The sequence below is a fragment of the Siniperca chuatsi genome, linkage group LG19, assembly GCF_020085105.1.
Source record: "Siniperca chuatsi isolate FFG_IHB_CAS linkage group LG19, ASM2008510v1, whole genome shotgun sequence".
NCBI lineage: Eukaryota > Metazoa > Chordata > Actinopteri > Centrarchiformes > Sinipercidae > Siniperca > Siniperca chuatsi.
The window spans coordinates 19,709,885-19,731,323 of NC_058060.1; the positions used below are offsets into that span (position 1 = coordinate 19,709,885).

Consider the following 21,439-nt stretch of genomic DNA (forward strand, 5'->3'; position numbering starts at 1 on the left):
CCATGCAAGAGGCTATCATGTATGGTAACCCTTGAATATGTAAGAAATAACACTCTCCACATCCCTTCCTGTAGGTTTGTGTGAACTGCATCATAATGAGCACACACAGTGACTCGCACTTAAAAAATCTCTGATGTTTTCTTTTTGCCAGGTTCAAAGCTTTGGAAACTATGTCAATACCTGTAAGGAGACGACATATTTACCAAGCAAAGATGCATAACAAGTTCATTGCAATGTCTTGCATCACTGTGAATTATACTGTCAGTCGTATTCATGAACTTCTGAGTGTTGTCGAGATGTAGCGACAGCGAAGAGACGCTGGTCGGCTACTTTTAAACACAAATCTACATTGTTGCGGGTCATCACCTTCAGTTATTTCTGAGATTTAAAAATAACATAATGAAAGAACCGGTGTGATTTGCTTCTGGATTTGATATGTATTCTTGCAGCTGAAATTTTAGCAATTAAATTCAATAGTAAATTTTCAGATATAAAGAAAATTTGCTGAACAACAGTTATGTAGTCAATAACACCATCATAAGGTAAATACAACCAGGTCATGGCCCAATCTGAGCTCAAAGATGGTACCATGTCAAGACCAACAACAATCCACTCGCTCCACTTGGGCCACCCCAGTTAAAAAAGTCTGGACACCCCACGCCATGTTGACACAACATTTAATATGCTCCAGGGAGATAACATTCACAGAAAATACAATGTCATGGTTAAATAAATATAGAAAATGTGAAAAAATAGAGTATAATAATAATAGAGTAACTTTGTCAGGGGGCTGTAGCCATAAGAATGAAAGGGCATGTCTCGGGTGTTGTCTGTGGGATTTGGGGGATTTTAATGGCATGAGGAAGCGTTTACATTTTGCAATTACACAAAAATTACGCATGGTATATTTTTAAGGCTTATTCAGATGATCTTAGAGATAATATTATTACATTTTTCTATTTATAGGCCAAAATAATGCCTTTGAATCAACATTTAGCATCCTGTAGGGAGTTAAAATTTACAGAAAATGTAATGGAACTGTTAAATAAATATATAAAATGTGAAAAAATAAAATATTAAGAACATTTTACAGACCTTTTTGGTATGTAGTGAAGCATTTCTTAGGGAAAGTGTTGTGTTAGGGAATTTTGGAGTCATGACCTCAGTATTTCTAAAATCCTGGCTGAGGCCGTGGGTCTAGTCAAAAAATTGATTATGTCAAATGAAGACAGTGTTTTTCATACCATACATGCACACTATGTACATGTGTCTTTGTCAGGTGTCACATGAGCTGCAGTATTTGAACACACCTTTAAGGGAGCTTCCTCACACTGCATGACGCAGGCCTGACTAACTTGCAAAAGGCTCCTCAGATGGCCGATGGTGAGCTTCACAGTCATCACACACACCTCTGTGGAGCGCCAGTGCTTTGTCTGGATCAGGCCTTTCAACTACAAAAGCCTCATCAAAAAGAGATATGAAAAAAAAAAATCCCCCCCCCCTCCTTAACCCCTGTCTAGTTCCTTGAGCTCCACAAATGCAGAGTGAGGCACCATTTTTTTTTTAAATCATTGATTATTGTTAGATGTTGGTTGTAGTTTATTATGGGAAATAACTGCTATTCATTTACTTACTTCTCTGTGTTCAGATGGACTGAAAGAAATCTCTTCAGTCTTTTAAGAAACTGAATGTCAATTTTATTTTAAGCAAATTGATAAAAACATCATTTGCACAATTCTGCCTCTTCAAAATAAATAATAATACATATCGCTTGTACATGTTGACACCCAACTGTAACTCTTTAAGCTGGAAAAAAAATCGGCACAATTCGGCACATGATTATTGTCATACAGTGTGTCCTTTCACCATCAATAAAACCATGGAAATTGTTGATTTCATTTCTGAATGACAATATATGCTGGACTCTTCAAACTACAGAAGCAAAATTAATTTAATTACAAACTGCAACTTCACCCAGTTAAGGACTGTCACTTCAGAAACAAATTCTTTTTTCTAGAATCTAGGTGGCGTGAAACTCGCTATCAAACACAACAAAGACTAATCCTTCAGCAAAGCTTTATCATATAGCAGACGTCCGTCCGTCCGTCCCCCCCCCCAAAAAGCAGAACAACTGAATTTTATAGCTCAGAAATCATACATTGGACTTTGCAATAGAAAGGCGGAAGAAAAAACAGACTCACACTACATTGCAACATCTGCAAAATGTATTGTTAGGAGAATAAGATAAATTATATGCTTTCCTGTATCACCCAGTGGAGACATCAAACTGACGAGAGTGTCATTCTTTTTATTATTTGCACAACTTATGTCACTTCCTTAGCACATCAACTACTTGTTTATACTGTATGTGTGCAGTTGCACTTTTCATATAGTGTTGAGAGGTATGACAGAGTCCATGAATAATGTGGTTCTGTATTTAAATGTTTATGAAAAACAGCTTCTCATCACCCAGCTCCCCACCCCTCCCCCGACCCCAGAAAAAACCCCAGAAATCGTCAAATTTCATATGAGTGACTACAAGTGACTACTGATTAGCCGCCAGGGACACATTATTTCATGAGAAACGTTTATGTTTTTTTTAGCACAAAGATAGCAAAGGAATGCATCAAAGCAAGAGTGCTGGGCCCCTGCCCATCGCTGGAATGAAAGGTGCCTCCCTGTAAAAATGCTCCAACATGTATGCATTCTGCAGTCAATGTTTGGACAGGAGCCCAAAATCGGAAACCTTTAATGTCTTTTGCACACAAGGTTCCCTCCTCAGTCAAGCCACTTTTGAAGTCTGTGTCAAAACTCACCATGGCACGCTTTTGAAAATCCATACAAGGAGGTAAACAAACCGAAAACCTTTGAAGTCAAAGTGTTTTTCTTTCAATCTCTCTTGTGTTGTCTTTGAATCTTCCTCCAATGCACTAAGGCAGACAAAATCATTTTCTCTGACAATAAATTACTCTTATTTTTTTTAAGTCCAAGAAATGTTAAGAGAGACATTTAGGGGCTAAGAGAAGACACTGTTGCCGTCGCTGTTGCCGTACAGGTCGGCCAGCTTTTTGAAGCGTGGTCCCCAGTTGCTGAGATAGTCATAGTTCTGATCTGAGTCTGTACTTAGTGACTCCAGTGAGCTTAACGATTCTGCTACAGAGCCGCTGCCTTCGAAAGCATATGTCTGCAGAGAGTCATACGGGGGAGCTGACGGGTCAACATCAGCATCCTTAAGTCGCTCCCAAATAAATTCTCGAAACACCACGTTGTCCGGCAGGGATTTATAGGCCGGGCGAGTAGTTGATGGGTAATGAAAGAAGGTAGGAGTATCTGGTGTGACATCTCGCCGCACATTGGGGTCTCTGATGACGTTTAGGTTGCGGAGGGTAACCATGTCGAAGGCCTCCGTGTCCTCCTCTCCACCGCCCTCGTCGTCGTAACGGACAATGTTCTCTCTGATGTCCCTCTCCTCCTCAAGAATCAGAGGCTCCTTCCTCCTCCGACGCATTGTCACAATTAGCAGAACCATCACTGCAGAGAAAGGGAGAGATGTCTGAGTCAATAATTGACTGACAATGTGCATATTTTCAGTACCAGTCAGCTGAAAAGATGCAGGGATATGTGGCTTCTAGAACAGCTAAATACACTATGACACTTGTCCCCACAGTACATGGAGGGATTGTAGAGACACACATATACATACATACATATACACACATACATACACACACACATATATATATATATATATATATATATATATATATATATATATATATATATATATATATATATATATATATATATATATATATATATATATACACATACAGTGGTGTGAAAAAGTGTTTGTCCCCTTCCTGATTTCTTATTTTTTGCATGTTTGTCAAACTTAAATGTTTCAGATCATCAAACAAATGTAAATATTAGTCAAAGATAACACAAGTAAACACAAAATGCAGTTTTAAATGAAGGTTGTTATTATTAAGGGAAAACAAAATCCAAACCTACATGGCCCCGTGTGAAATATTGATTGCCCCCTAAACCTAATAACTGGTTGGGCCACCCTTAGCAGCAACAACTGGAATCAAGCGTTTGTGATAACTTGCAATGAGTCATTTACAGCGCTGTGGAGGAATTTTGGCCCATTCATCTTTGCAGAATTGTTGTAATTCAGCCACATTGGAGGGTTTTCTAGCATGAACTGCCTTTTTAAGGTCATGCCACAGCATCTCAATAGGATTCAGGTCAGGACGTTGACTAGGCCACTCCAAAGTCTTCATTTTGTTCTTCTTCAGCCATTCAGATGTGGACTTGCTGGTGTGTTTTGGATCATTGTCCTGCTGCAAAACCCAAGTTCGCTTCAGCTTGAGGTCACGAACAGATGGCCGGACATTCTCTTTCAGGAGTTTTTGGTAGACAGCAGAATTCATGGTTCCATTTATCACAACAAGTCTTACAGGTCCTGAAGCAGCAAAACAGCCCCAGACAATCACACTACCACCACCATATTTTACTGTTGGTATGATGTTCTTTTTCTGAAATGCGGTGTTACTTTTACGCCAGATGTAATGGGACACACACCTTCCAAAAAGTTCAAGTTTTGTCTCGTCAGTCCACAGAGTATTTTCCCAAAAGTCTTGAAGGGATCATCAAGATGTTTTCTGGCAAAAATGAGATGAGCCTTAATGTCCTTTTTGCTCAGCAGTGGTTTTTGTCTCTGCCATGCAGGCCATTTTTGCCCAGTCTCTTTCTTATGGTGGAGTCATGAACACTGACCTTAACTGAGGCAAGTGAGGCTTGCAGTTCTTTGGATGTTGATGTGAGGTCTTTTGTGACCTCTTGGATGAGTTGTCGCTGCGCTCTTGGGGTAATTTTGGTTGGCCAGCCACTCCTGGGAAGGTTCACCACTGTTCCATGTTTTCGTCCATTTGTGGATAATGGCTCTCACTGTGGTTAGCTGGAGTCCCAAAGCTTTAGAAATGGCTTTATAACCTTTTTCAGACTGATAGATCTCAATTACTTTCTTTCTCATTTATTCCTGAATTTCTTTGGATCTCGGCATGATGTCTAGCTTTTGAAGATTTTTTGGTCTACTTCACTTTGTTAGGCAGGTCCTATTTAAGTGATTTATTGATTGAGAACAGGTGTGGCAGTAATCAGGTCTGGGTGTGGCTAGAGAAATTGAACTCAGGTGTGATAAACCACAGTTAAGTTATGTTTTAACAGGTCACTTTTTCACACAGGGCCATGTAGGTTTGGATTTTGTTTTCCCTTAATAATAACAACCTTCATTTAAAAACTGCATTTTGTGTTTACTTGTGTTATCTTTGACTAATATTTATATTTGTTTGATGATCTGAAACATTTAAGTTTGACAAACATGCAAAAAAAGAAGTAATGGAAAAGTCGTTGAAACATCAAGTTTCAAACTACATGGTAGTGGTACAAAAGCAAGCTTAAACCACCCAAACTTTGACAGTACAATTACATGGAAATATAATAATAATAATTTATATAACCAACAGTGTTAAATACACCTTCACTGACTGAATTGATTTTAAACAGGATGTTATTTAAGTTCATCTGGCAAAAAAGGTTGGGAACTACTGCACTATGAATCCAATCAGAGTTTACAAAACTAAACCTGCAATGTAATATATTGTGCCCCTCCGTGTTTTCCACCACCTACATTTAGCTTGAAGACGTCCGCCAAACTGGAATCTGTGGCCCTCTGAGATCTTACCAGAAGCCCTCCTCCAGCCCCCGTTCCTTCTCCCATACATTATTGCTGAAAATAACTACGCCCAGGCAAACTGGCAAATGTCTAATGATCCTCTATCCATCAATGCCAAGCTGGTGCCAGTGAAATATCGTTCCGTGGGCCCATATTTCTTTTCCTTCTTGGCATTGAGCTACTGCAGGCAGCAGAGAAAGAGGCCCAGGAACCAAATTCAAACACCACTTCACACCCTCTAATAAGGGAGCAAATGGAAGAGATGGAAGGGAGGAAAGTGTCACATGGAAAGGCTGCAGGAGATGAATAGGCAGCTCTCTGTTAGCTATTTGGTGACTGCTGGTACCCTACAACAGCAGCACTAGTACCACTCAACAGTTTTTGTGAAATACTTGGAATGGTCCCTCCAGTCTAATATCTACTACTGATATCCATGGCACCTTTTTTAGTGCTTTAAGACACAATGCCAAACATTTCTGTGGAAGATTGTTTCCTCTGATTTTAGGGACTCAAGTCATTCTAAATTCTTTTCGATTCAGTAGGGCTTCTCCAAAGTGAATTACAAAGTGGCACATTGAAATAGAATATTCTCAGTGCTTTCCAGCAAAGCTCTTTAGGGTTTAATGCCTAGAAGGCAGCCATGATGCGTCGCAGACTGGAAGCGGGCCAACATCCAATCACGTCCTACTAGGATGAGCAGGTGGATGGCCAAGCATACAAATAGTCAGTTTGTGTCAGGTACCAAGTGTCCTGTAAGCAATGATTTCCACCCCAGACAGTTTAGCAAACACACAACAATAATGCTACAGGAGCCCCACTATTCATAACACATTTACTGATGATGTACACTAAATGAAAAACAGAGATCAATTTAGTGTTACAAAGGCTTTTGCTGTAATTGAATTGTTTAAATGATCTACCCCACACAATCGATAGTGAACAAGGTGAGTTTTCTGTGCTGCCCTTTTCTTATCAGCATGCATCATTCAATGTGCTTTCTCATTAGAGTATTTTTTCCCCATGTGCTGTGTGATTCTGGTGAACCTGGGACTCATTCATTTTGTCACCCACACACTTCCTATGGCTCTCCTCTACTGCAGTGCAATTTCTAAGAGAGGTATCAATCAGCAACTGTGACAGTCTGAAATAAAAGGAGGCTTTTTGTTTAAATACTAAACAGTGGTAGGAAGATCATGTTTGCATCCTTCAAAAATGTTTAAAGGCCCTGAAAACCTGTTTTCTCAATTGGCTTCTTACTAAAAGCTACATGAATGCAAGATTTTCTGCAAAAGGTGGTTTTAACAGTTTTGGTTATATTATTTGGTCATGAGAAATTTTCATTGTTAAACTCTTATTAAACAGTATGTTTTTTTCAAATTTTAACTCTGATTGTTGATTATTTAGACACGACTATGTAATGTTATCAGTTTCAGGGGCTTTAAAGCATACAGTGGTTGCTGAGGTCAAACAGGATGTCCCACAATACAGTGCTACATTAGTGAAAGTGAACCAATCTCCCTCTGCTAAACTCAATAGCTGACAGATATCCTCGCTTAGACAAAAAAGTATTCTGAATCGAATGACCAGTACATAAAATTGTTATTGTATTAAAGTGTACAGCAGTTGTTTCTGTGAGGCCATTCAGAACTCTTTATCTGACTGGATAGAGCATGCTGCCACAATTTAGGTTCTGACTAAAAGCTATTTTTCATGGCCAACTTGTACACAAAGCCAGACAGAATATTTTTACATACAGTGCATAGAATTAATAGAAATTATGGAACTTAATTTAGGAAGACTCAAACCACTTTTTTCTCAACTACATTCCTACTTAGGTATAACAAATAAGTTCGGTACGTAAGTTATATTACATGTAACTCAGTGATGGGAACAGCCACTTAGGAATTGCATACAGCACTATACAGAGACAATAAAACAGATGCTAAAGAGGTAATGTATATCTAGGCTATTTGCATATTTCCTTAAAGATACAGTGAAATAAAAAAACAAGTTTATGTCCTTGTAGTAATTGTTAATTTTCTTCTTGTTATATGCTAAATACATAGCATTTTTATATCAAAATCCCTGTAATTTTTGTAAAACGTTAAAATATCTTTGATGAACTCGCTCGTGGGTCATGTTATTGGCTAAAACTGCTACATTTTATTGTTTATCAGTGCTGTTCTATGTTTGCTCCATGATTCAAAAAGCTTTTATGGTTTCTTTGTTTTGTTGATGTTATCTATTACACTGTTTACTGTGTATCTATCCACATTATATGCCTGTGCTTCTTTACGGTCTTTTCAGCATTTCTGTTTTTATTTTGCATATGTTTTCCCAATTCCCTTACAAGAGGTCTTTTTAGGTTTTGCCAGGCTGTCATTATGAAGACAAATCTGCTGTTAATTGACTTGCTCAGTTTAAAAACAGGCTGATTTCCTTTTTGTCTTTCTTTTTAGCATGTCAATCAGTGTTATAGTGATAGCAAATAATTACACAGATAAAACACACAAATCTGATGCGGCCATTTGCAGGTTACAATGTGCACAGTCAAGCTTAAAGATCACATTTGAAAAATAAACTGTCTGCTGTCTGAATACAGACACATAAATAGAGACACAGACAGAGGGCTAACACAGGAGACACAGTAAAATAAGAGACTGATGAATGGACATGAAGATTTATAGAATGAGTCTGATAAGCAATACTCAGTCAGAAATAACTGTCTGGAGATATGGAGTGCAACGTAATGTCCTAATTGGCCCTCTGGAGGATTGAGCAATACCAGACTTGCACTGGGAAAAAAGGCAGTGGATCTTAACAAGATAATGTTCGTCTCAGTAGTTTAGATGTATCATCCAAAAGTGATTGTATCATTTAAAAAAAGGTTTTAAATGACATTTACAAAAAACATGGTTGTGCCTAGGCGTTTTCAGGAATATTACTGCAAGGAGTAGAGGACAAGTTCAGTAATTAAATCTAAAAATGTCAACCTATGATTAATGACCACTTAGCTTATGAGTATGTAGAGGCAAAGCTAATGCACATACAGCTTTGTGTGGTTTAAAGGCAGGTAGGTGGAAACTGCACACTTTGCACCAACTGTTGTGATTGAAGTTCTCAGACACAACTGATGAATCCAAAGACAAGTAGAGGAGTAGCACTCTGAAGAGCACTCCACGCGCAGCATGCATTGTAGTTATTAGACATGACGACAGATAACTAGAATCAGTGTGTTGCTGGTAGGAGTATGTGTTCCTCTCATTTGATGAGAAAGAGAGAGATTGATGGTGGAAATGGTGGTGGTGGGGGGGAGAAGCAGATTTAAGACTGACAGCACCTGAGGATGACAGCAGCAAGATGCAGCTCGGGTCTTATTCCGGTACGTGTCTCATCCAAAACAATACAATCACACGCAATCACAGCCTCACTTGCTACCTATGATTGAAAGAGGTCTTGATGGAAGACCATCAAGGAAGATCAGAATAAAGGATTGGGCAGAGCGGTTGCGCATGGGCTGTTAATAGAAGGTAAGAAGGAGGGGCTGTGAGAGGGGGGAAAGAATATGCACAAAGAGGAAAAACAGAGAAGAAGGAAAGCGGCTGATCTAATTGAGCAAAACAGACTGATGGGGACAGCTAAGAACACACACACACACACACACACACTCGCACAAACATAGAGACAAGGCGACTTGGAGGTATATTAAACTGGAGGCCATTAGTTCTAAGCCTGTAGCCTGAGGCCATGCTGTACAGAATAGAGCCAGCTTTCATTAGCGATGCCAGGTTCAGGGTTGTGTGGCCACGTATTTCCCCCTGTTGCTCTTTTGAAGTTTCATTTATCACAAAAGTACTCTCTGTTGCAATGAGAAGAAGGCAAACTTCAAGAGGACTGGAAAAAAAGCAAAGTTTGACCCCATCAAAGAAGTCATTTCAGTTATTGTATATGCTGTTTAGATCCTTCTCAGCTTTCAATGAAGATCACCTGAGCGTTAAACTACGACTCTGCCCTGATGGGGCAACGCTTTGTCTGTGGGCTTTATGAGCAATATTACAGCCTGGAGGTGATGGCTCAGTGCTGCATTATCTTTGAGGTTATTTTAATGAATTCTCATTTACAAGTGGCCGTTTACTCACATCTTAACATATGGTGTTACAATACAAAAAACAAAAGCAGAGGAGAGCCTGTCCTTGAAATGCAGTATTCCATACAGTACTTATCTCTATGACCTTCATGAAATATTAGAATTAAGTTTTAAAATACACTGAAACGTATCTGGGGGAAGACATCATGAGGGTTCCTTTAGAAGGGAAAAAGATCTAAAATCTAAAATCTCATCACCTACTCAGGCTGCCTTGAGGCACTGCTTTCTCTCAATGAAAATGCACATCATTACACTTTATTTTTTAGTATAATGTGCTCAAATGCAGGAGGAGCACTGTCACATAAATGACACATAATCATAACTGGCAATAGAAGGTTTTTGGAGAGTATAATAATATATATATAATAATATAGTATAAATACTTTCAAAATGAAAAAAATCAGGAAGACCCTTGTGTTGATTTATGTGTCCAATTAAGTGAACGTATTCATATTAAATCATTTTTAAACACTAAAAATATATATTGAATATACAGTAATGCCATCAGATAGTTGATAGACTATTTGTAAAATTTCGACAGTTTCGCTTTGTCTGTAGATGTTTAACAGATTATCAATAGAGAATATATGACAATTCATGAACATACCCTAACCAAGGTGTTTTTGTGCCTAAATCTAACCAAACCTAGAAAACGTTTTGATCTGTGAAACAGTTGAATTGTTGAATATCTATCCAAATAAAGCGTAACCAAATAATCTTATTCTCTTACATTTCTCAAAGGTTGGACAAACAGAATTAAATATTTTAAATAAAGTCAAGGTAACAGCCATGGGTGACCACATATTCTATCAGTTCTTGACTCAGTTTAGCGAACAACCCATTCCAATTTTACCATCTGATGGGTCCAGCTAAACACGCCAACTAAAAATACTCCAAAATTCCTCCAAAACCCAGGATACCGGCTTTAGTTAATTGATTCTGCTGGCAGGATTTCAGTAGTATCTTACTTGTAAACATCCAGGCTGCTATTCAGAGCTGGCTGACCTAGGTCACATGTATTTACCTAAGAGGAACTATGAGGGGACGATAACTCACCCCAGATTTGACATGTGCAGACCTCAAGATCCAACTCTATTCTAGCAAAGCTTCACTCACACATTCAACTGCATGAAGAATGCATAATAGTAAATATAAGTCTGAATGGGTTATAAATACTAAAGCAAGCAGTGTTTTGTAGTGCAGCACATATCTACATTACCTCCACTTAAAGCTGAACTTAAAGCTAAACTGCTTTAAAGGTTGTTAGCTTATATTATATATATATATATATATATATATATATATATATATATATATATATATATATATATATATATATGTATTTAGCTGCAACTTAACAAACAAATGGAACAAAACCTGCGAGCTAGTTCAGGCAGACAGCTCGAAAGTGATGCTATGCTAGAGTTTATTTAAGCTGTCAATGCCCTGCCCACTCTTTTGATTTGGTAAGGGATTGTACAAAAATATTATTACCCTCCATTTGCTGAAAGGAGGGTAGTCTGAATTTTATTAAGCAGGAGAGGGTCTTTTAAAGTTTTCTCATTCCAGATTAATTCTTCCCTTGTGAGATTTATTGTAAAAGAAAAAGAAAAAAAAAGATCCAATTGTTAAATCACAAAGATGGCTTTTGTTTTGCTCTTTAACTGTGTGCTCTTTGGAACAGCAGTCTGGAAGAAGCATCTACAACACAATCAGACATCTGATGTTATACATATCAGGCTATAGCATCACCTGATTTCATTCATATTTTTATTTTATTTTACAATATTCCAAAATAGAGAGTTGCTGGAATATTCGAACATTCACCATTTTGTTATGTTTGTCAATAATATGTAATTTTGAAATATTGGAAGTGATGGTTTGTTTTTTTCTTTTTTTCATTTTAAGTCAAGGGGGGGGGTCCAAAGAAATTATTAGTAACGCTGGGGAAGGTGTTTTTTTTATTAAATTTAAGATTCTGCCCCCTGTCTCCACCCAAATAATTTTTGTACAGTCCTAAATGATGAAAGTGATGCTGCTTCTGCAATGCTCATTTGCTTACTATCTGTAACTCATCTGTATCACTGCTGCAGCTGGTCACATACAAACAGTCCAACGACGAGAGTTCAAGACATAACAGTGTTTACAGTGATTTGGTTTCACTTGCTGTCTGTCATATTAGCCATTAGGGCTAATTGACTTGGCCACAAACACACATTTCAAGCTAAAAGTATAGTTTTCCTGCTCTGTTGTTAGAAATTTGAGACCGCAGCAACTCTTACATAAAACAGTTCAAATTAGTTACAACCAGTAATAGAATATATAAAAATATAACACTCATGGGGGTAATTTTTCTTCATAGTAAGTACTACTTCAGATGATACTTCTATACTTTTACTTAAGTACAATTATGAATGCAGTTTCCCTTTAACGGAGTACTTTTACATTGTGGTATTGCTACTTTAACTTAAAGGTCCAGTGTGTAACATTTAGTAGCAGCTATTGGCAGAAATGGAATTTAGTATTTATAAGTATGTTTTCATTAGTGTATAATCACCTGAAAATAAGAATCGTTGTGTTTTCATTAGAATAAGCCATTTTTATCTACATAGGGAGCGAGTCCCCTTCCATGGAGGTCGCCATGTTGCACCGCCATTTTCTACAAGAGCCCAGAATGGACAAACCAAACATTGGCTCTAGATAGGGTATTTTTCACGGCCACCATAGTTTCTCCTACAAGCTTGAAGGGAGAGTGAGGCGAGCAGTATTCAAATGGTATTGAATTTGCAATTTCACAGCTAGATGCCACCAAATCTTACACACTGGACCTTGAGTAAAGGATCTAAATATGTTTTCAACCACTACCAGTGAGACAAGCAGCACCATGATGAGACTTGTTGTAAACAAACCCCCAGTTATATTGTTGGGTAACTACAATTAAGTTGTTGAATAAAATGTATTCATATCTGATAGGAATAGTGGCCAAGGCTGCAAAAACATCATCTGTGCAGTAATGATAACTCTGAGCTTTATACCAACCTTTTCCAGTAGTTGTTACATGGACTTAAGCCTCTGACACTGAGGTTATATAGATCTTACCCAGAAGTGTGATGATGCAGCCTAAAATAGCCAGGAGGGCGCCGGTGCTCAGGCCAGTTGCAGTGTAGGCCACGGCTCCACAAGACAAGGCCACACCGTCAGAGTCACAGTCACACACACGCACTGAGAGTGTGTTTGTGCTGCTGAGGGCAGGACTCCCACTGTCCACAATCAACACAGGCAGCCGATACACAGGTTGCTCCCGTCTCCTGAAACCCCCTCGCTTTGTCAATATGGACGCTGTGTTGTCTGCAAAATAGAGGAAAAGCATACATTGGTCAGACCTGTAAGAAAAAAAGATGGAAAGCTGTTGCTTGCATATCAAGTTTATTGGCTTTAAATGAACAACAAATTGCATATATATGACTAGCAGGAGGCTTAACATCTATTCTATAATGATTGCTGTGCTTTGGTTATGCAGTTTGAAATGATTTTACAGTATTAAAAGCAGGAATGCCAACAGATGGTGTCATTAACACAATTCATTATATGACACGCTGTGGCGTCTCTCCCTGGTCTTGACCACCTGTTGGCTAATAACAGGTTTGGTTTGATGGTAAATCTTATATGAAATCTAAGAGGCGAACAATATGCCATTACACCAGCTAAAAACAGCCATTTCATGACAACTACTTCAATAGATTTCGCCTTGAAGGACAACTAAGCGATATTCAGATTACTCTTAGGTTTGTTCTCAGAGTCTTAGAACAAGGGAAAAATTAATATAGAGATGGCTTCTTTTGTAAATGCCACATTAGTCAAATCAGCAAAATGTTCACACGGCTGAAGAAAAACACACAGTTGGTTGGTAACAACTGTGATGGGTTGATAATAAAACACTTAAATATGTTCTGGTACTAAACGTGAAACATTTGGCCGTGTCTATTATTTGTCCTCAAGAGACATCTGCGTGCAGCAGGGCAGAAAACACATACAAGTAAAAATTTGATGTTGAGGCATTAAGCCACATGGCAAGAATATGTAGGCACTAGAACGTTACCCTTATGTGACTGCTACATAATTTATTCCAAAACCATGAACAATGAGAGCCTCCAATCTTCTGGTTTCAGGCTTTCCACAAGATAGTGGAATCTGTCTGCAGGGATTTCCTCCCATTCAGCCACAAGAACATTAGTGAGGTCAGGCAATGATATTGGGCGATAAGGCCTGGCTTGAAGTCTGTGCTCTAGTTCATCCCAAACGTATTGGATGGAGTTGAGTTCAGGGCTCAGGTCAGTCAAATTTTTCCATAGCAAACTGGGAAAACCGTTTGTTTGTGCTTGGGGCATTGTCGTGTTAAAACAGGAAAGGGTCTTCCCCATAAACAAGGACAGTATCCAAAGGAATTGCACTCCAATTGGATGATTGTGCACAATTCCAATGCATAAAGTAGTGTGCCCTTTATGTAGCAAAGTGGACAGAAAGGGCACACGAAAGGAGGCCGAGGTAGGGGACAGGTGTATGGTGTGTGCAACTTTGAAAGAGGGCGACCGGAGTTCGGGTCCCATCACTGACCTGCACTCACTCCTATTCCCGAACACTAGCCCCAACCCTTCCCTAATTTTAACCAGTGTTTTAGTTGCTTTACCTTAAAGTCCCTGAAAACCAATTTTCTCAATCAGCTTCTTACTATAAGTGACGAGTTCCTACATGACCACACTGTATTCTGGCAATGTTAGGACATTTTTGGGCTATTTTACATTAAAGGTTTCTGTTTCTTGTTTCTTGCTGGTTTGAAGGGGGCGGGATCAGTTAGAAAGTGGTGATGTCACATTCTGTACACCAATCAGAATTTAACAACATTGCATAAGAATCTGATGACAGTTGGTCATTGTCAATCAAATCTGATCACACCACACCCACACATGCCATGTGATTTTAAGTGTTCAACTATACCTAAAGATATTTTTTTTTTTTTTTTGCATATTTAGTCAAAATAAGTATGTTTCAGAGAAATGCTTAAGATTTAAAGCCAAATATTCAGGGGCTTTAACCATTCCTTTAACGTATTTGCTTTCTTGCAAGGAGTTAGATACGAAGATCGATACCACTCTCTTATCTGTCCTTTAAACATGAAGTCAGCAGCAGGTTAGCTAAGCTTAGCATAAAGACTGGATGCAGGGGGGAACAGCTCACCTGACTCTGTCCAAAGTCTAGTTTCATACTTAACAGACAGATTTGAGAGTGGTATTGATCTTGTCATCTAACGCTGCAAGAAAGCAAATAAGCGTGTTTCCCAAAATGTTGAACTATTCCAAGTTTTTTAGTTGAAAAACCTTAACCATAGTTTATTTTCCATATCCCCAATCTCTCCCTAACCTTAACCATATCGTTGTTGACTTGTGCTAATATTGTAGAAAACGTTGGAATTAAATGATAAAAAACACAATCAAACTAAATTGTCCAATTGGTGGTATATATTGTTGTATATACATACAGTATTTACATACACAACATACTGAAACCAAGGAAACAGAACCTTAAACAAAGCTATCAAAAAACGTCTTCCAGCCAAATCGCTCGTAATCTGCTGAGAGGTACCTTCAACATCATGTAACACAGGTCTGCACTCACTTGGATTACTGTGGCACAACTTGGCAGCTGCTGCTTCCTCTTATATGAAACATGGCAGCCTTAGCACCCACACGTGTGAACAAAACACTCAGCTCAGGGCATTACCTAAGAGTGTGTCAGCTCTGCACGCTTTTATAGCAGTGGGGATTCATATAAGTCACTGATGATGGAGTCAGGCACAATTCTCATGTCTTTAAAGCTATATGCAAATGAACACTTCCCACTGCCCACTGCTTGTAGGTTGTGAGTAAATCATAATGGTACAAAGGCAGTTTTCATCATGTGCGTTATGTGCGTTAAAGTTATTCTGTGATATAACCTTGCACTAAGCAGAACAAGGTTGTGGTGTAGTGGATTGTGGCACAAACTGAGTTATCTCAGATGTGCTCCAATTGCAGAAGTTTGTTTTTGCATTCAGTTTTGATGAACAATTACAAAAAAGGGTAGTGAGGGCATTGTCATAGCAGAATTATGGTTTCATTTGGCATGGCTGGGCATGCCGGCAGGCACCAGTTACTCTGTACTTCTTCTGAGTCAGATTGCAGAGTAGATTGTGTCCTGATGCAGGGCAGATATAGAGAGCCGGAGTGAGCAATGGCCAAAGTGTCAATTGCACTGCTGCCAGGCTCAATTCGAAGGAAGTAAGCAGCAAATAGACCATACCTAACTTGACCAACACCTTTTACAGACTCCGAAGGCAACTGGCAATTTTCTCAAGGGAGTTTTTGATCTAGCAGCTGCATGCAACAGGATTGATCTGACAATTGGAGCTTTGACAAGGACGTAGAAATTTAGCATAACTTTAAATTGGTGACTGACTTCAGGGTTTCTGCAGAGTTCACCAAGTTAAATTTAAGACTTTAAGACCACAGAGAATGAAATTTAATACCTGTTTTATGATCATACTGTCTAAAGTATGAAAGTATGATGGGAAACCAGTAGGGACGATAAGAACTAGAATTATTTATTGTTATATCACATTTTTTCATTACTTCCCAGCAGTTTATACCAATAATTTCTAATTACATTATTAAAGGATAGGTTCACAATTTTTCAAGTCTGACTTAAAACAATAGTCAGGTGCCCATATGAACATTGACACAGGTTGTTCTTGTTGTAATCGTTCCTCCGGTCCATTCAATGATCCCTTACTAATGAGGTGTCAATGTAGATGATGGGGGACAAAATCCAGTCATCATTTTGTGTAAAAATTAATTCAAGTTTATCTGTAGCTAATATGAAACAAATTAAGTGAAGACCTTCCAAAATTAGTGTTTTTAGTACAAAATTCCCTGTTTCAATGTTCATATGGGGGATCTTTTAGAAGGGAAAAGGATCTTTTAATGTCCACTATGAACAGGAGGAATGATTACTAAGAAAAAAACTGCTTCACTGTCCATATGGGCACCTGACTATTGCTTTAAAGACAGACTTGAAAAATTGTGATCCTCTCCTTTAATTTTATTAATGCGACCTGGACCAGCAGAAAATGGATGGATGTATTAACAAATGAAGAAAGATTTTGATAAAATTGACACTTGCCCGTTATGACACAACAAGCCTCTTAGCTAGCATAGTGACAGTGTTTGCTACAGGTCTGATGGTGCTGACTGAAACTCCTCTAAAAAGGATTTAACAGCCTCTTTCTCACACAATCAACTGTCAAAACAATTCACTTTCAGTTTAGGTGTATAACGTCTCCCGACAGCCTGCAATCAGATACAAAAACACTTTATAACTTACTGACAGAAGCAGGCAAGAGAAAATAGAAAAATTAATACATTTTAACCACAAATAATCACAAAATAACAGTAACACCAGGTTGTTGCACCTTTGTTATCTCGCAGAGTGAAGTTGAGGTTGCCGGCAACAGGTGCAGCCAGGGCAAAATAAAAGCGATGACCACTCAGAGGTTCATCCTTATCCACCGCACTGATGGTCTGGATCACCTGAGGACAACAGGAACACAAAAAAAAAAAAAAAAGACATTCAAGATTAGTTACCTTGCTGATCTTTATCTCATCTCACTGCCTGATTAGGTGTTAACCCAAGCTGTAAATTGGTTAATATGTGCATGCTGTAAGCGCTATGGTATAATATGTGTTTAAGGACAGCATTGTCTTTAAGCCTTTGTATATGCATCACTTTTCACTGTCATAGATTTATATATATGGAGGCATAAATCTTTCTTAAAAGGCCAAGCAACGGTGTGAGTGAACTGGAGAAAGTCAACTTGATTCTGATTGATCGAAAAGATTTGTTTTATAATGTTTGGCTTTGGTTTTGTTTCATTTATCTCTTGAAATACAGTAAGTGCTTATTTGGCAAGAGCTTGGCACCCTCTTAGGGATGAAGTGTTTTCTTTTGGGAAGTGATTTCTCCAAAGCAAATCATAGTCCAGAGTCTATTCTCTCAGTCCCAGCACCCAGACCAACATCCAATGGAAAAAAAATGATGTAATTTGTTTTTTTGTTTGTTTGTTTTTTGCATTTTATAGTTACTTTGGGCACTAACAAAAGTCAAATGTTACTCTTTTTAACTGACAACACAGTTTATAAATTATGAGCCTCTACCAAACTGTTGAGATGTCCCTTTATGGTAAACATTAATCTCTACCAACCCGTTGTGATGTCCAATTACAGTAAAAGTACTCTTAACAATCTGCTTTAATTTGTCTCTATTTTAGTGAAATAAAAGACATTTTCTAGTTACACATCTCCTTTTATGGACAAGAGCTTTTTAAAGATGAATAAATGAAATAACAGTCATTTATAAACAACACAAAATTAAATAATTTGCAGTTCAGTGTTTGTAGAACTAGATCAGTCTTGCTCATCTGTGACGTGGGGCCAACATCACAACAGTTTTTTGGGCGATGGATGCTCTTTTTTCTATAAGCCACCCCTAGCATGTTTACATAAATATTTCCTATAAACTTCAGTTTCACCCTGGATTTACCTGATTAGTGACTGTATTTCATTGAAAAAGTAACAAAACCATCATACTAATATAATAACTACAACAAATATACAATGAAATAACATTAGATTTATCATAATGACATCAGTTTATAATCAGAAAATGTTGTATTCCATGGCAATTTTCAGTTTTTGAAAAATTATTACATGAAGTCATCAGACTTTTGGTGGTTATGCATTTGCTTCCTCTAAAACAAAACAGTAAATCATAAAAATACAATTAGATATGAAAACCACAAACAGGACACATGCTTGGAGTGATTTTTCTGAAGCTAACTTCCTGGATTGAAGTCACCTGAAAAGGTCTGGTTTTGAAAACTGCTGTGCTGTGCACCTTGGTAATTTATTTATTTATTTTTATGTACAGTACTTCAACAAAGGGCCAGAGATTTTTTCAATCAGGTTGATTTCAGCACAACTAACCTTTCAACAAAATATCAGGTCGGTCCACTAAATGTTTTTAAGCAGATGTGTTTCAAAATAAATGCATATGCTATGCAGTCAGGCATTCCTACGTCATTAGTACAAGTATGAAAGTGACTCATGATAAGAACTGCTCTTGCTTGAGGCAATGCAAGACAAACATTCATATCTGTGAGTTAAACAAGCGAACCCTATTTGTTTCGGCCCACTTTATTTTGCCTCTGAACCCAAGACTAAACAGAATCTTACTCCTTTTATTATATAGCAGTGTTGACAACTATAAATAATGCAGGAAATCAAATTACCAAATAAACCAATTTATTTACACCCACCAGCATGTGCTGTAATTATTTTTTATTCATACAAATGTGGTATCTGAAAATCAAGTTATCTCTTCAAGTTATTTCATTTCAGCGCCTTCTGTACAACAGCCCTTCGCTGCAGCAAGAAAAAAAGAGAAAAATCTCACTCAGTACATGCTGTACAGGAGAAGCATATCATACACAAACATGCCATATGGACGACAAATGATAGCCACCATGACGGCCATCAAAGTGGGTGTTACTGCAGCAGTGTCCTTATAAATTTAGATCAAGCCTCCTGAATCCTTTGTAGGCAATCTAGAATCTCAACCCTGTGACAACTCACACCCGTGGACGGGATCCAAGAGATTCTTAAAAGCAATTCACACTAAATTATCACATCTCCCAGCCACAAACAGCTCTGCGTCTAACATCAAGACAAAAACAAAATAAATAAAAAATTAAAAGTAAAAAGGGGCAAGGAAGAAGAAAAAAATTACAGCCAATGATCCATCAGTGCTGAGACATGGATTATCAGTTGTCAGCTGTGATTAAATGCTGCTGGTTACAGGCTGTCAGGTATTAGGGATTGGTGTAGGTGGTAAACGACATCCTGCCAATTATTAAAACTGGCAGGCAGGGTGAAAATTCATGAATATTTTACTCTGTTTCTAAACAAAATTAAAATAGTTGCTCTTTCATCAGCAAAAGCAATCACAAAGTATGCTTTTTTTGTTTACTGTCTGGTATTGCAGCACAAGGGAAATTTATGTGGGAAGCAAGAAATGCAAAAACGTTATCTGCTCTAGTTCAAGAACATTTGCGATATCAGTATATACAGAAAGAAGAGATGTTTGTGTCAGCACCAGATCAGTGACAGGTAGAAGCAACAATTGAGCACGTAAACATGCAGTGTATGCAGGCTCGGCTGCATATCATGAAAGCTGCCATTGATTCTGGGTTCATAATAACTCACAAGCCTCTCACTCTGTTATGGAAATTTCATATCTTGATAGAAACCTTTCTATGTGGTTCTTACACCGACACCTCCTATACACAATTTGAACCTTTTGATGTCCTTTGAATATTGCAGATGAATTCAGAGCTTATCTCTAAGAAGGTTTCCATTCCTTACTGCTGCAGGAAAGGACTGTAAATCATCCTTAAATCAAACACTTTGTAATGTATAATGCCTTTCATTAGTGTGGCTCTGATGCAAGGCGTTCCAGAGAACCCTTGGTGGGGAATTCTCTAATGGGTTGAGTAGCAGACAGGAGGAGAGAGGCATGGATGTAGGCATAAATTCTCACTGAAAGACATTAACAGCTGCGGCAGACTGGTGCCTGTCGCAAGGCAAGACTGAGGAGGCCTATGAATCACAGAATTAAAGGTTTTTTCAGTTTACACATGGCTGCACGTCAGATCAAAAAGGATATAAAAGGACAAAGGTGTCTCTATTTGGAGGAGAAGGAGTAGGAGAATGTGCAAACAACAGAGGCATGCATGCACACATACATATGCATACGCATTCATTGCAAAAATTGTGAGGAGATATGTATATATATATATATATATATATATATATATATATATATATATATATTTCAAACGGTGAAAAACTATTCAGGGGTATAAATAGTGTCCTAAAACAGTGATTCCCAACATTTTTTACATGTGATCTCTTAAAATGAAGCACTGTCCACTATAGCCCAACCCATGCTGAATTATTGAGGCTGATACTGATATCAATATTTGGGAGTTTAAAAAATCCGATAATGATATATCAGCCAATAGTCAATTTTTTATTGTGACCAAGATACATACTGAGCGGAACATTTTACAGTTGAAAAATCAACTTATCAGTGCTGTCTATGTAATGGTGACACTGTTTCTAAATTAACTCTCAAACCTAGTCCTTTAAGGTAAAATTCACAGTAGTTCGCAAAACACAAAAAAAGCTAAACTTAGAACAAATTCTGAATAAAATGTACAATGTTGTGCAGCTGAAATATGTTTTTTCTACTTTACTATAATGTTAATCTTATGACCCCTTAGTGTTATCTTGCGACCCTTATGGGGAGTCCCGACCCCCAGGTTGGGGACCACTGTCCTGTAACAAATAGCACCACTAACAACGATGACATGTCTGAGTAACCTAACTTATCCTGACAGTCACATG

General features: G+C 38.0%; 1 protein-coding gene across 5 annotated transcripts in view; it reads right to left on the reverse strand.

The window, feature by feature from the left end:
- Positions 1 to 660: 660 nt before the first annotated feature.
- The window catches only part of LOC122866944 (cadherin-7-like), a 97,411-nt gene continuing 76,632 nt past the window's right edge, over positions 661 to 21,439 (reverse strand). For all 5 annotated transcript variants that reach the window (XM_044177232.1, XM_044177233.1, XM_044177234.1 and 2 more), the window contains 3 exons: positions 17,389 to 17,506; positions 12,984 to 13,232; positions 661 to 3,531 (listed from right to left, as the gene is read on the reverse strand). In XM_044177232.1, coding sequence (XP_044033167.1) covers positions 3,017 to 3,531; positions 12,984 to 13,232; positions 17,389 to 17,506 — 882 coding nt within the window. In that variant the 3' untranslated portion in view covers positions 661 to 3,016. The remainder of the gene's footprint in view (positions 3,532 to 12,983; positions 13,233 to 17,388; positions 17,507 to 21,439) is intronic.